The sequence below is a fragment of the Otolemur garnettii genome, unplaced genomic scaffold (genome assembly GCF_000181295.1).
Source record: "Otolemur garnettii isolate 467f Iridium unplaced genomic scaffold, OtoGar3 scaffold00108, whole genome shotgun sequence".
In the NCBI taxonomy this organism is placed as follows: domain Eukaryota; kingdom Metazoa; phylum Chordata; class Mammalia; order Primates; family Galagidae; genus Otolemur; species Otolemur garnettii.
Window position 1 is genome coordinate 7096401 of NW_003852503.1, and position 15985 is coordinate 7112385.

A 15985-nucleotide genomic window follows, 5' to 3' on the forward strand; every position below is an offset into this window, starting at 1 on the left:
GAGCCCAGGAGTTGGAGGTTGCTGTGAGCTGTAATGCTATGGCACTCTACCCAGGGGGACAGCTTGAGGCTCTGTCTCAAAAAAAAAAAAAAAAAAAACAATGACAACTACAACCAAAAATAAAATAGGCAGGCATTGTGGCAGGAGCCTATAGTCCAAGTGCTTGGGAGGCTAAGGCAAGGAAATCGCTTAAGTCCAAGAGTTTGAGGTTGCTGTGAGCTGTGACACCACGGCACTCTACCCAGGGTAATAGCTTGAGACTCTGTTTCAAAAAAAAAAAGAGAATAGTTTCATGAATATATAACATACCCCCGAAAAGCCATGAGGCCTCCAGTGCTGCAGTCCCCCTCCTCCAACCCAGAGCACAAAGGCAAAGGGGGGTCGCAAACCACAGGAGCTGAATACCACGTCTGTGTATTGACTCAATTCTGGGGAGACACCCACCAAGCTGATCAGCAGTCCAGTTTATTTTGCAGGTTTCATTTCCACCCAGTTGGTCTCAATTCTCTGCACAGCTCCCCAGTGTTGTTTGCACGTTCCAATCACACTGACATCATCCTGTTATTCCTGAGCCCAGGCTCCCTCCCGCTCCTTTGATCTACTGAAGGGCTTTTCACCAGTCCCGCATGGCCACATGTCGCCCACTGGCCTACCCCTCAGCCCACCCTTGTGCTCACTCTGTTCTCAGCAATGGTTCCCTGAACTTTTTCCCTCTTGAGTCTACATCCCGCTAGAACAGGTTTAAGTTGGAAGGCAGGAGAGAAGGGAGAAGAGAGATGCATTCTTGCCATCCTACTGCCCTCTCATGGAATCATGAGCAAAATGACTGCTCAGTGAGACAGGGCAGAATCAACCTCAGCAGTGAATCTCTATCCAGGACTGCCTGGGATGCTGAGGAGTGGGGAAAGTGGGCAGTTCAGAGAATCCAAAGACTGCTCACTGAGTTAAAAGCCATTTTCAAAGGGCAAGGTCCAAGCAAAGGTTGCACTACCTGTCCTAAAACCCCCATCCATTCCTACCACTAACATTCCCCACCAGGAAAAGCCCAAATTGCTGCCTGATGTTAGAAAGTAGAAATCCAACACTCCATGTGGCAAAAAAAAATACTAAATCTGCTGGGATGCTAGAGACAGGGGTGGGAGGTGTATTTAACACCACCCATTCCAGACATTTCTCCCATCACACTGGGGTGCCTATTTATATTAAAGAAGTTACAAAAATGTTTAAAAGCTCCCACTACCCCAAAGGGGCACATAATCAATAGAAGCAAAGCTTTTAGAAGTCAGAACATGTCAAAGAAGAAAATTCCTTTTTGTTGATATTTATAATCCATTACGAAGTAAATGTTAACTAGCTCAAGTGAATTATGACCAATCTATATGGGGATCTTCAATCCTCCAGCTGACAGCAGAGACTAAGTACCCACTCTACCCAGAACCTGGGAAAGCCAAGGGAAGAAAAAAATACAACACCTGCCTGGAGAGCCTCCCTGTCCCGGTGTGGCTTATTTGCTTATTCAGGCATTCACTTGCCCTTGCTTGTTGAACAAAACATACCCCAGCACTTCTATGTTCCAGGCAATGGGCTGGGTGTTATCTGGATAAGTAGACATGAATAGGACAGAATCTCCACCCTCAGTGGGCTCCTTCTCATGGACACTGTCCTCTATCTCTAAAAACAAACAAGCCCTCTCCCCTATTCCTATTCATGGCCTTCCTCCAAGGCACAAAACCTGAGCATCTCCTTTGAGTCCAGCAATACAGGTCTCACCAGCGGGAAGAGAAGAAAACAAAGTTGTCATTTCAGGGAGCCAAACAGACTGAGGCTTTGTATTTCATCCAACCAGACCAGGCCGCACTCAGAAGGGACAGTTTCAAAGTAGATATATTTCAGGTTGATGATGACAAAGATGGGGCACTCAGAAAAAAGTGTTATATTTGGCAGGAAGTATTAAAGTCACAATCAAAATATATCTGACTGTGCAGGGCCAAGAAGCTATACAGTTTCTGAGATAATAAACCAAGTCTAACCACAAAAAAGGTCCTCCCCAGTAGGTAGAATAGGGTCACCTGGGAAGGTCCATCCACAACTCAGGTCTAAAGTACCACGGCAGGAGCTATCAGCCAGCATCTGAAACCTCAGCTGACCAGAGACAGTAGCCTGGATCTCAAGGCAACATGAAGACCAAGGAATAAGTCAGAAATAGTAAGAGATAATGAGGAAACAAATTTAAATCCATGATAAGAGCACTTTTGTTTTACTGGCCAGTTTTGCGGTAATTCAAATGAAGTGTGAGCAACTTGTTTGATTTTAAGGTATTTAAAGTATTTAAAAGAATTTGGTTCTCTGAAAAGTTTAACTAATTGAGTCTGCAACCAATATTTAAATGTTTAAGGAAATCTAACTTGTTGACCTCATTATTCATTGTCTGTATAAATACTTTGGGAATATTTTAAGAAATATTAATTATTTAAAAATTAATAGGCCAGGGGCAGTGGCTCACACCTGTAATCCTAGCACTCTGGGAGGCTGAGGCAGGTGGATAGCTTGAGCCCACAAGTTTGAGACCAGCCTGAGCAAAAGCAGAACCCTGCCTCTACTAAAAATAGAAAAATTGAGGCAAGAGGATCACTTGAGCCCAAGAGTTAGAGGTTGCTATGAGCTATGATGCCATAGCACTCCACCCAAGGCAACAGCTTGAGACTCTGTCTCAAAAAGAAAAAAAAAAAAAAATTTTTTTTAAATAAATTTGAGAGCTGGGCACGTTGGCTTATGTCTGTAATCCCAGAACTTTGGGAAGCCAAAGTGGGCAAATCGCCTATGCCCATGAGTTCAAGACCAGCCTGAGCTAGAGCGAGACTTCATCTCTAAAAATAGCTGGGCGTTGTGGTAGGCGCCTGTAGTTCCAGCTACTTGAAAGGCTGAGGCAAAAGAATCCTTTGAGCCAAAGAGTTAGAAGGTGTTGTGAGCTATAATGCCAGGACACTCTAGTGGGGGTGACAAACTGAGGTTCTGTCTCAAAAAAAAATAATAATTAATAAATTGGGGCCAGGTGCAGTGGCTCATACCTCTAATCCTAGCACTCTGGGAGGCTGAGGTGGATGGAGCTTATGAGTTCAAGACAAGCCTGAGCTAGCGCAAGACCCCGTTTCTACTAAAAATACAAAATAACGAGGCAAGAGGATCACTTGAGCCCAAGAGTTGGAGGTTGCTGTGAGCTATGATGATGCCACGGCACTCTACCCAGAGCGACAGCTTGAAACTCTGTCTCCAAAAAAAAAAAAAAAAAAATTAATAAATTGGACACTAAATAAAGGACACATAGTAGGGAATATTCTTTTCCAAGTATAAAAACACACTGGAGGTCTTAGGTATTGCAAAGACATGAGCTCAGTGTGGTTTGTATTACTGTTTTGGGTTTTTTTACAAAGAACATTTGATTTGGGGTGGATATTCTAAAAGTTATTCCCATCCATATTCTGCATTTTCCAGCCCTCATGCTTTTGCTCAAGCTGTTTATTTGCCTAGAACAACCCCTTATATCCTCCATCTCTGTAACTTACCTACTCTTCAAGATACCCATTAAATAGCTCAGTGCCCATAGCACAGTGGTTACAGCATCGGCCACATGCACCAAGGGTGGCGGGTTCAAACCCAGCCCTGGCCTGCTAAACAATGACAACTGGAATAAAAAAAATAGCCAGGCATTGTGGCGGGAGCCTATAGTCCCAGCTACTTGGGAGGCTGAGGCAATAGAATCACTTAAGCCCAAGAGCTTGAGGTTGCTGTGAGGGGTGACACCACAGCATTCTACCAAGGATGATATAGTGAGACTCTATCTCCAAAAAAAAAAAAAGATTCCCATTAAATGTCACCTCTTCCAGCAAGTTTTCCATGATGTCCAGGGAAGTAATGTCTTCCACCAAAGGTCTCCCCCAAATAGTGTACCTATGCTACACCTCTGTACACACACTGCTCTGCTGTATAACTTCCCAAATATTCATTTAAAACTTACTGAGCACCTACTAAGTGCCAGTTCTTCTCCCCAGGTGCATACTCCCTGAGAACCCACGCCATATCTTACCAATAATCGTACCTCCCATGGAGCCCAGCACAGTGTCCTGATACAGATTTAGCATTCAATACATGTTAACATTCAGGATGCTGTCACTTTTCTGTTAAAACATGTGGATGGTTCCCAGTGCCAGTGTAATCCAACCCAAATCGCTTAACCTGCCACTGAAGGTGCTCCAGGGTTCAGCCCAACCTACCCCCACAGTCTCATCTCCCACTGCCCTCCTATGCATGCTATGTACTCCAGACTAAAGAGACCCCTTGTCTGCCCCAAGCTTACCCTGCACCTTCTGTCTCTGCCTGTATAGTCCCTGCATTTAGACCTCTCTCACCTGCTCATCCTTCTGATTCACCTTAGATGAACTCCATGGCACTTTGCTTACATTCCTTACAGCCTCATTGCATTCTAGCCTGTCTTAGTCATTTAGTCTCTCTTCTACAACTCTGGAGAATCTTACAGAGCAGTAATCGTATCTCATCTGTGCTTGTATGACCTATAGCACCTAGAAAAGTGCCTCATGCAGAAATAGTCATTAAATAGTGATTATTTGATAAATGAATAAAGGAATGAATTGTCTTCCCCTCTTGTCCCTCCCAAAGCCCAGGAATCCTACTTGAACAGGCCTAGAACAAAATGATTTCCTTTCCAAATATCCATCCCACAAATTAGAAAGACTTAATATAAGGCAGAAAGTTGTTGCACTGCCTGTAGGGGCTTACCTCATATTCAAAGTCATCCCCCAGTGCTCCAACATCCAGGTGCAGGTTCTTAAGAAGCTCACTTGCGCTCCGGACACTCTAGAAATAAAAGTGATTATGATGGTAAGTCAAAAGAAACTTGTCAGCCCAGTGTGAGGGGCATGCAGAGGGAAAAGTAAGCTACCGCTGAACTGGCAGGGGGGCCCAGGCGGGGCTTCAGAGGACCCTAGGCAGGACCTCCACTAAGGCAACCTCAATAAACAGCCCTTCATCCACTGTGAACAATGCTTTGTGCCAAGCAAGTGGCCAAGAAGCTTGTTGTAGGTTGTGCTTTCTGGTTCAGACCTAGCAGGCATATCAACTAGTTAAGGAAACTGTGGGCTGGAAAACCATTTTTACTTAGTTTCAAAATACACAGAGATTAGCCAAAGGTGGTAAGAACTCATGTATATATCATCACAGGAGTGGATAAGCAAAACGTGGCCTCCACATGCAATGGAACATTGTTCAGCCTTAAAAGGGAACTAAATTCTAATAATGCTTCAGCATAGATGAGCCTTGGAAACATCATGCTAAGTAAAATAAGCCAGACACTAAAGAACAAATATTATATAATTCCACTTACATGAGGTACCTAGAATGGGCAAATTCATAGAGACACAGAGTAGATTAGAGGTCACCAGGGGCAGGAGGGAGGGGAAGGGAGAGTCACTGGTTAATGGGCACAGTTTCTACTTGGGATGATGAACAAGCTCTGGGAATGGAGTGGCAATGGGAGCACAACATGGTGACGATAATACCACTGAATTTTAACTTAAAAATGGTTAAAATGGCAAATTTTATGTTTCATGTATATTACCACAATAAAAAAATTTTTCAAAAAATATTTTAAAAAGTACAGGGGTTTCCATGCCAGGGAGAATACACCGCCATTACCTGGTTTTCACTCTCCTCCTCTTCAGAGTCCACCCCTAAAGCCAAGAGGTTGAGCTTATTCTTGTCCTCCTGGATAGAGCCCAAGAGACCCTTTGCAAAGGCTGATGTCTTGAGACCCTGTGAAGGGTCCAAAATAGAGAACAGTCAAGGGACACAAAATGGGTACCTTTGGAACGATCTTTGTTTAGAATGCCTTCCCCATTCTTGGTTACTCTAGTTCACACCGATGACTCCGTTCTTCAACTCCTACTGCCCTGGATGCAAGTATAGGGAAATAAGCACTGGGTCTCTATCGCATGGGTCTGTCCTCCAGAGTTCACCTTCGCACAGGTGTGACTCAGCTTCCCAACTGGATTATGAACTCTGAGGACTCAGCCTATTCTCTTTATCTACAGGCCAAGGTTGCCAGCTAGGCACACAGGAGGTCCCATGGTAACTAAATACGCAGAGCTTAAGAAAAAGTACTTACCTGTCTGAGTTCTCCAAGCTGACCAGACTCCACTGAGCTCCCCAGGCTCATATTTTGAGATCCACGAAGAGTAGGGGGTGGGGCATCCACAAGGCCTCGTAAGGGAGCCAGGCCCCCAAGAGGAGCATGAACTGGGGCTAACGAGGAACCCAGGGCCTGGGCAACAGAAACATCTTGTTACAAACCCAAGAAGCCACATGCCTCTGAGAGTGTTGGAGACAGATATAAAAATAAAACATCTAAATCCTGCCCGCTCAAATTTAAACCACCTCCGCTCAAGGCTGCTAATGAAACACAACATCCAGAAATTACCATTGTGCCAACTGCGTGAGAAATCACAGGCTGGTTTCCTGATTCCCATAACTCTAACGCTATCTCACAGTAAACAGTTCTTTTACATCTGGCAGATGCTGCATGGGATTCTGCTCTCCTTTCAGAAGCCAGAGAGGAAGTATGCGGAAAGGGAACGCAGAGACAAAATCCTCATCTACCAGAAGGAGAAGTTGCAATACATGAAGTTTAAAATTGATGAGTCAAGAAAAAACAGTCTAAGTATATTATTTACAAAGATGGAAGTGAACACCAAAAGAAAGTGGCTGCCGTTGGGAAGCGCTGTGTATTCCAAAGAATTGCTGTACTTTGCTATAAGCCTTTTAGTATTATTTGACTTTTTTTAAACTATGGGCATGTGTTACTTTGATTAACATGAACACAAACTGTGAAAAAATATACATGAGCAACAAAACAAGGATTCTCCTTCCTCTCCACTGATGAGGAAGATGGCTGAAGGAAGCCCTGCTCAAGGGCAGTAGGGGGCTGACTAGGTCCCTTCTTTTCATTGTTCCCAGAAGGACCAAAAGAGGCCTTCATTCCAGGACTGGGGAAAGAAACCAAGCTGGGAGTCAGAATTCACGAAACCTCAGGCTACTCACAGACTCTCAGATTCTCAGTTTACTCACCTGCAGGATGGAGACGAAGTGTACCTTCACCCCTGAGAATGTTGGCTGAGAAGCTCAAAGAAAATGGTGCAAGGGGCCTTGTAAAGGACCCAAGGCTACACCAACATCATGGAATTGCTATTATCTCAGAGAGTCATGTTACAATAATCTGGGCTTATCAGAAACAGAGGCAAGGGGACAGTTTACAAAGAACTCTTCAAAACTCACTTCTCAAATTTAAACTATATAAAAAACACAAAAATTCCATTCCTCTCTAATCCCACAGGGACTGAAAGGAGAAAGGGGAACCCAGAGGAAGTCAGGCCGGGAAGTTCACGGCCCATCTTCACACCCACAACCTCGGCCCAGGGGCTGCAGGAGTGGGCAGATCCTCCATAGCACCTGTTTCCGCACAGGGAGGGCATCAGATGCTCATCTAGAAAATGAGGTGAGAACCACTCCCAAGACTTTGCAGGTTTGCTTACTGTGGAGTATCTCTGTTAGGGAGAAAAGGAGCTGATAGTGATGACACTGGCCAATGCACAGGCTAAACACCTCACATGCAATGTCTTATTTTACTCTCAACAACCGAGGTGGGCTCTACCATGATCCACAGTACCCACGTGAGCAAATGGAGGGTGGTGAGGTTGAGAACTCTGCCCAAAGCCACAGGGCCAGTGAGAGGCAGAGATAGGATCAAAACCCAGAGCTATCTCTAAGATGGCATTTTATACCACCTTCCGGTTACAGTAGAAAAAGAGCCCAGGAAAGCTTCTCCAAGGTAAACTGTGGGCAAACCAGGCCTTACTCCTCCTGGCTTCAGCCCTCCCTACCAGCCTGTGTATCAGTAATCAAAATTTTTCCCACACTGTATTTATGGAAAATTATAGACTCCTAACATGGCTAATTTGCTAACGTGCTAGAGGCTTGAAGAAGGGCGACAAGCATGCTGAGGGCTTTGTTCCCTCAGGACTTTACCAAATCAGGGGTTAGCAGGGAAATTACATACTCCTGGCTCCTAGCTGATCATCTTCTATAGATGGCCATTAACTCTGAGTGTGGGGCTATGCATGGCGTTGTCTTTCAGAGTGGATAAACTTACTGCCATTGGGCTAATTAAAACTTTCAGGATAATCTGCGGCTTATCTGATATTTATAGTGCTACAGTAGTTATTAAAGCTAAGGGAGAACCAGTGCAAGCCAACAATTAGGAACCAGAGGGAACAACTGGGTAAAGCCACAGCTGGGCAACAGCAAAAGAATAGCTAGGAAATTCAGTTGATCCCCATGGTCTCTGATCCAACCTGACTTCTGAATGAAGAATATGGTAGAATGACAGGGCAAGGCCAAATCCCAGTAGAGGAAGAAGTGAAATCACAAGTGATATCTCAAACAGGGTCTGCACAAGCCTGACACAGGTAATCCACAAGGTTTTCTGGGGACCCTGCGAGGCAAGGAGCAAGAGCAGAAGCAGCTTACTAGACAGCAGAGAGACTCTGGGCTTCAGTCTTGTGGGAGTATTAGCTCCCAGTTTCATGTGATTCCAAGAAGGGATAAAGTTCAGAGCATTGGGGTATAGTATCTACTCGGAAGGACCTCTTTCTGGAATCAACTAATTGGAAAGGCTTCCCAAACCCCAGAAAGGTATCTATATCCTGCATGAATGCCAGGGTCAGTACTACCCTGCCCAACTTCAAAACTGATTTTTTTTTTTTTGAGACAAGGGTCTTGCTCTGTTGTCTAGGCTAGAGTACAGAGGTGTCATCATAGCTCACTGCAACCTTAAACTCCTGGGCTCCAGTGATTCTCCTGACTCAACCTCCAGAGAAGCGGGGACTACAGGAATGCACCACCACAACCAGCTAATTTTTCTAATTTTTTGTAGAGACAAGAGTCTTATTCTTGCTCAGGCTAGTCTTGAAATCCTGACCTTAACCAATCTTCTTACTTCGGCTTCCCAGAGTACTAGGATTAAAAGGCATGAGCCACTGCGCCCAGCCAAAACTGATCATCTTTAACACATGTGAACCACTCATGAATTACAGTTAGAGCCCGAGAAGGGAAGTCATAGATAAATACATGTCATCCAGTAAGATGCCATTTGGATAGTTAAGGGTAAAAGCAGACCTGATGGCTGCAGCAAGACATCAACTCTACCTGTTCCCTCCCTGCCAAGTTCACTGAGGCCTTTCGGCCATTCACTTTAAGAGGCCTACCTGGTGGTGAAGCGGCATCTCGCCTGGCTCTGTAGCAAGCCCTCTGTCGGAGCTCAGCTCGACTAGCCCCTGCCTGAGGGAGCTGCTGCTTGGCTGGAAATGGGCTTCCTGAGAGGTCTCCTGCCCACCAGGGGCAAGGGCCATCTCCTGAGATTGTTCCAGCAGCTCTGGCCCCCATGTCAGAAAACTTGAGTCCCTGTCCATAGCTCTGATGGCTTCATGCTCACCCTCACCAGACATCCTGGAAGACTCAGCTGCAATGCAGCAGACCATGCTGGCGATGTCTTTGCATGGCATTTCCTGCATGCTCTCAGGCAGCCCCAGGCCCTCCAGCCGCCTAGAGATCTTGACCATCTGCAGGATGTGCTGGTAGAACCTCTGATCCTCAGAGTAGTCTTCACTTTCTGACTGTACCTCAGGACACACATTGGACAACTGAGGAACTAGGAAGGGACTGGAGTATCGATCTCTGGGTCCTGGGCCTGACTGACCCTCAGCCTGCTCAAATCCCTGTGAGCTCTGCAGGTCCCAAGGAAAGTTGTTCACCTCACCCAGGATGTGAGAGTCAAGGTGTGAGGCCAGGCTGCTGCTGTTATCCAAGTCAGGCCCAGACTCACTAGGCTTCTTTTCTTCATCAGGGGACTCTAGAGACTCTGGGGGGTATCTCTTCTCACTGCCAAGAGACTCCTCTGGGGCACTCCCTGAAGGGGCATTCTGAGCTGGTTCTGATGGGGGATTAGATGGTATCAGGAAGAGTCCCTGAGGTAGATCTTTAGCTGAGACTTCTGGAGCCTCAGGGTCACCGAGCTCTGTTTCCTTGCAGCGCCCTGGGATGTCCTTATTGATAAGCTTAGAGACCTGGCCTATCCACAATCCTGGGGCCTCTCTCCTCTTCCTCCCCCTGCCCATGCTACCACCTTGCCCAAGAACTCCCTGCCAGCTCAGGTCTTCAGTGGGGCTGCTATCTAACAAGAACAGCTTGCTCTTCCTAGTAGATGGCGTGTGGTCAGAAGAACATGGGGACAGGGAGGGGTCTTCCTCAGGGAGTGGCAAGGGACTGAGATTCTGGCCCTTGTCCCCCCCGGGGCCAGTAGAGCTCAGTTTGGCTAAGCTGTGGCTGTGCTGCTCCTCTTTCAGCTGTGGGCCCGTGGCGGTTTCAGAAAACGTTGCGTGGACAGGGGCCTGGCTCTTGCTTTCTAACATATCCTGCCAATTCTGGAGAGGCCCAGTGTCCTGAGGGCCTGGAGTGCCGGATTTCTGCTGTCTGGTCCTCATCTCCAGCTCTTCTATTTCTGGGTCTGAAAACCCCAGGTAGATTTTCTCTGTCACCTTCTGGCCTTTCTGAGCTGGTTCTGATGCCTGCTGATCACCTACCTGGGCTGGGGCCCTGCCTAAAATTTTCTCCACGTCGGCAAAGATCTGGTGGTTTCGGAAAACTTGGCCTTTGGAGAGTGGCTGCAGCTTGCTGGGGAAGGCACCCAAGAGAGGCCAGGGGGTGTCCCCCAGCATGCATGGGCTCTTCCCTTTCTTAAAGGAGCCCTCACTTTTAGCCTGCATCTCTTGGTCTAGGTCCAGATCAGCAAGCCCAGGTGATGAGAGAGGGGACAGGCCACGGAGAAAGGAAGAAGACAGAAGTCCCTGTTCAGGCTGTGTTTCCTAGATGGGTATATAAATATGCAGAGAAAACTAAGACAAAGCACTCTAATTTATACTTGCTACCTTAGCCCTTTGCAAGCCCTTAGCAGAAACCCACCCTCCATTTAAAATGAAACACAAACCAAAGAGGAAAGAAAAGATTAAAAACTCCCTTGAGCTAAAATTATAAAAATAAATAAAGTAAATAAAATTATGTCGTTTTCTGGGCTCCAGTTTGCTTCTCTATAAGGAGGTGGCTAGACTAGGGGCCTCTCTCAATGGCTTGTAAACCTTATTCCATGGAACCTGGGAGGGTCAGTACGTCAGGGACCACTACAGTGTACATGCCATAGAGAACAGGCATCACCAGGACCCAGGTGCAACCAAAGCAGCTGCATTTCTTCTTTCTTTTCTTTTTTCTTAGAGAAGAGGTGTTACTCTTGTCTCCTAGGCTGGAGTGCAATGGCATGATCATAGCTCATTGTAACCTTCAACTCCTGGGCTTAAGGCATCTTCCTGCCCCACCCTCCTGAGCAGCTGGAACCACAGGCACATTAACATACCTGGCTAAATTTTTTGGCTTTTGTAGAGACCAGGTCTTACTAAGTTACCCCAGGTGGTCTTAAACTCCAGGCCTCACGCGATCCTCCCACCTTGGCTTGCCAAAGTGCTAGGATTATAAGTGTAAGCCACCATGCCTAGTCCATTTATTTTTTTATAAGCTAGAACTCTATAGAAGAGGCAACTTAAAGTCCACTAACACGAGTCTGAAAATCACCAACCAGGATTACCCCCAAGGTACCATTCAGCTCTCAGGTTCTGTGCTTAGCTTTATAAAATCCACTAACCTTACCAAGGACTCCAGAAATTTTATAAGAGGGAGACAAGGGAAGCATAACCAGTGACCTGAAACTTGGAAATTCAATCTAGTATTTTCTACCAAAGGCACAGTTTGGTACTGCTTGGGAGATGTCCACATGGTCACAAACTCTCAAGAATAAAAGAAATCCTAAAAAAAAAAAAACAAACAAAAATCAACTACCCCCTCCAAACCTTCACCCTAAACACCATCTGGCTGTCAGTGCATACCTCTGCAGTCCCAACCACTTAAGTTGGGACTGCGCAGGCCTGTCTCCTGAACAAACTCAAGCCTGAAATGTCTGTCCTGAGCCCTAAGAACCAGACTGACAGCCTACAACTGTCTAGTTGTCCTCATTTCCTGAAACCACAGAACCCTTTTTAACAGGGAGTTCCAAGAACTCAATCACACACCCACAACCCAGTCTTTCACCCAACTCTCAGTTCTTCCCTCTCCACCTTTAGTCATGCCAGAGCCTATCCAGATGGCTGATTATCATTTCAAAGAGCTCCAAGTTAGTGAAAAGCCCATCAGCCACCTTTTGCCTTTCAAACACATGATATTAGGAAATTCAACACGTTTGGCAATTACTTGTCCTCTTTTCTTTATCTGGAGGAATAGGTTTATTATCTTGTTTCTCAGAACCATGAGTAGTGTGCCAGGGAGGAGAGGGAAGAGAAAAGTGTCCACAGAGAGCTTAGATGTGGCAAAAAGGATAAATCCATCAACAACCATTCAAAGCTAGAACTGACACCTCAGGAAAGAAGGCAGATGGATGAAATCTTCACTGAGAAGTAAGCACAAGGCTCTGATGGGAAAGAAAGACTATCAACAAAAGAGCAAAACAGCCAGACCACTGAAAGGGTAGAAAGATATTTCTAATGCTCCCCCCTGCTGAACTGAGTTCCTACGTGCCTCCCTCTCCTGAGGGCGCCCCCATGCCTGAGTGAAGGAAAGAAGGTCTGCATGAAAGTTTCCCTGCGCCACCCTGGGAGAGTCTGGGCCTCACTTCAGTACAGCTCCAAGTCTCAGCTGTTTCACCTAAAAAATTAAAGCGAGAACTCGACCTCCTAGGTTCAAATGCGCTAGAGGGACAAATAAAACAATAACTGATAAATGCACTTTGAAATCCTAATACACACGGATCACACTGCAATTAAATTTCAGTTATCCACCATTAACTGAGCACAGTGTAGATAATGCCCCAGGCTTTTCTTTTGAATCTTGAAAGCACTGGTGTTTGACAACTGAATTATGGCTACATCTGACATCTAGGAATTCACAGCACTTTAAAACAATAATGAACCCACAGGAGGAAGGCCTGACTCTGAAGGAAGAGAAAGGACACTCTGCTCATCTCAACTCACTGCTCTCTCCCAAACTGCTCCCTGGCCCCACTCTCCAGAGCAGCAAATACCATCACTACTAATAGAACTGTAAAATGCCACCCTCAGAGGAGTGCTCCCTCTCACTAATCCTATTAGGTAGCATGTGCTTCTCAAGTGGAAAAACAAGAAAATGTTTAGAGAAGGTAACAACTTTTCCTTCTCTAAAAGGAAAACATGCAGGAAGACAGGCAAAATTCAGATGATGTACTATCAAGAATTTACTAAAGTAGGACCACTGTACGTTGACTACCCAAGGGACTGTAACAAACTGGCCAACATGTGGAGTGGTCAGCATAACATACGGTACATGTCCAGTTTATGAAAATGATGTCAACTTTAGGAGGTGGTCAGTGTAGGAAGGTGGTCAACTATGGAGGTTCTACTGTATAATGTTACAGTTCTTACCCTCCCAGCTATAGATACCTAGGAGGTTCCTAATATTCCCTCAAGTTTTAGCCTTGGCCTCTCTTGGAGGTGGCTTCCACTGACTCACCAGGACATTTTTGGAGGTCTCTTTGTCCTTCTTGTCTTTCTTTTCCTTTTTCTTCTTTTTGTCTTTCTTCTTTATGGCCCCAGGAGTTGACAGCTTCCCCCGTTCTTGGATCACCAAGTTCCGATAGTGTTCATCACATGGATGGTCCCACGTGGACTGCCCATTAGCAAAGTTGAAATAGTAAATGTCACCTGTGATGTCCTGGCTAGGGATGAGCAGAGTTCAGAAGTTAGTTCCCACTCAGGTACAAAGCTACAGTATTTAGGAAAAAGAAGAAAAAGGGGGAGAAGGTGGAAAAGGAAGAGTCTGAGAAAGAGGAATGCATAGTGAAAGCTCTGATTTTGCAAGGCTATAAATGCATAAGAAGTAATAATCCAAGCTAGTGTGAACCAATGGTAAAAGAAAATAATATAGGAGATGTATTTCAGGAATCTGTGTTTCACATGAACAAGACCAAAGTAAACCATTCATCCCATCCACCATTAACAATCATCTATTAAGATAGCTAACAGGAAAAAGAATCCCATTCACAATAGTAATGCAAAGGATAAAATACTCAGGAATAAATCCAAAATATGCAAAATTTTTATCAAGCTTTACTGAAGTCAGAGCATAAAAGAAAAAAGAATCGGAGAGATATTCTATGTTCCAGAATAAAAAGATTCAAGTTTGTAAAGATGCCAATAATCCTCAAATTAATGTATAAAGCAAACACAATCCCAATCAAGCTCCTTTTGAAACCTGACAAGCAGAATCTCCATACAAATAAAAGGGAAAATGAGCAGAAATAGAAAAATATCAGGGGTAAAAAAAGACAATGACAGAAGATATTCAAATGACAAATAAGCACATAAAAAGATGTTGAACATCACTAAACATTAGGGAAAGGCAAATCAAACTACAATGAAATACCATTTCACACCCATCAGCACAGCTATCGTCAAAACCCAAAAAAACAACAAGTGTTAGCCAGGATGCGGAGAAAGTGAAACCCTTATGCATGACTGGTGGGAATGTAAAATGGTATAGCCACTATTACAAATAGCATGGCAGTTCCTAAAAAAAACTAAACACAGAAAATTCTAAAGTAGCGATTTAAAAAGATATCTGTACACCAATGTCCACAGCCACATTATTCACAATAACCAAAAGGTGTTAACAACTCAAATGTCCACTGACAGATGAACGGCTAAATACAAGGAGGTTTATATGTATATACGATGGAATATTATTCCTCCTACAAAGAGTTAAGGTTGGGCATGATGGCTAACGCCTGTAATCCCAATACTCTGAGAGGCTTAGGCAGGAAGATCACTTGAGCTCAGGAGTTCGAGACCAGCCTAAGTAAGAGCGAGACTATGTCTCTACTAAAAATAGAAAAATTAGCTGGTTGTCATGATTACTGCCTGTAGTCCTAGCTACTGCTTGAATCCAGGAGTTTAAGGTTGCTGTGGGCTAGGCTGACATCACTACACTCTAACTGGGAAAACAGAGTGAGACTCTGTTCTCAAAAATAAATAAGTAAATAATAATTAAATTCTCTCACAAGCTGTAAGATGGATGAAACTTGAGGACATTGTGCTAATTGAAGGAAGCTAGACACAAGAGGACAAATAGTGTATGATTCTACTTATATGAAGTACCTTGAACAAGCAAATTCAGAGACAGAAAGTAGAATGGTGGCTGCCAGAGACGGAGGAGTGGGGAAAAGGAGGAGTTAGTGTTCTGAGAGTTTCAGTTTGCAAGATGAAGAGTTCTGGAGATGGACAATAGTGATGGTTGCACAACACTGCAAATGTACTTAATGCTGCTAAACTGTAACCAAAAATAGTTAAAATACTAAATTTTCTGTTATGTATATTTTACCACAATAAAAAAAAAGTACAAAAAAAATTTTTAATTTGGTATGATAAACAAAAGCACAAACAAAATTAAAAGACACAAGAATGGGAGAATATAGTAGAAATAATAGTAGTAAGAATACTAATATCCGGAATAATCAGAGTTCTACTTCCTCAACTAGAATTAAAAGGACAGGCAACCCAACAGAAAAAAGTCAACAGATACAAAGAAGCAAATCGCCTCAGCGCCTATGGCTCAAGCGGCTAAGGCACCAGCCACATACACCTAAGGTGGTGGGTTCAAATCCCCAGGCCGGACCCGCCAAACAACAATGACGGCTGCAACCAAAAAATGGCCAGGCGTTGTGGCGGGCGCCTGTAGTCCCAGCTACTTGGGAGGCTGAGGCAGGAGACTCGCTTGAGCCCAGGAGTTGGAG

At 44.7% G+C, this 15985-nt stretch overlaps 1 protein-coding gene across 2 annotated transcripts in view; it reads right to left on the reverse strand.

Moving 5' to 3' along the window:
* Positions 1 to 15985, reverse strand: part of CEP164 (centrosomal protein 164) — a 68278-nt gene that overhangs the window by 34818 nt on the left and 17475 nt on the right. For both annotated transcript variants that reach the window (XM_023517283.1, XM_012809589.2), the window contains exons 4-7: positions 13708 to 13912; positions 6179 to 6334; positions 5710 to 5826; positions 4795 to 4872 (exon numbers count right to left, since the gene is read on the reverse strand). In XM_023517283.1, coding sequence (XP_023373051.1) covers positions 4795 to 4872; positions 5710 to 5826; positions 6179 to 6334; positions 13708 to 13912 — 556 coding nt within the window. The remainder of the gene's footprint in view (positions 1 to 4794; positions 4873 to 5709; positions 5827 to 6178; positions 6335 to 13707; positions 13913 to 15985) is intronic.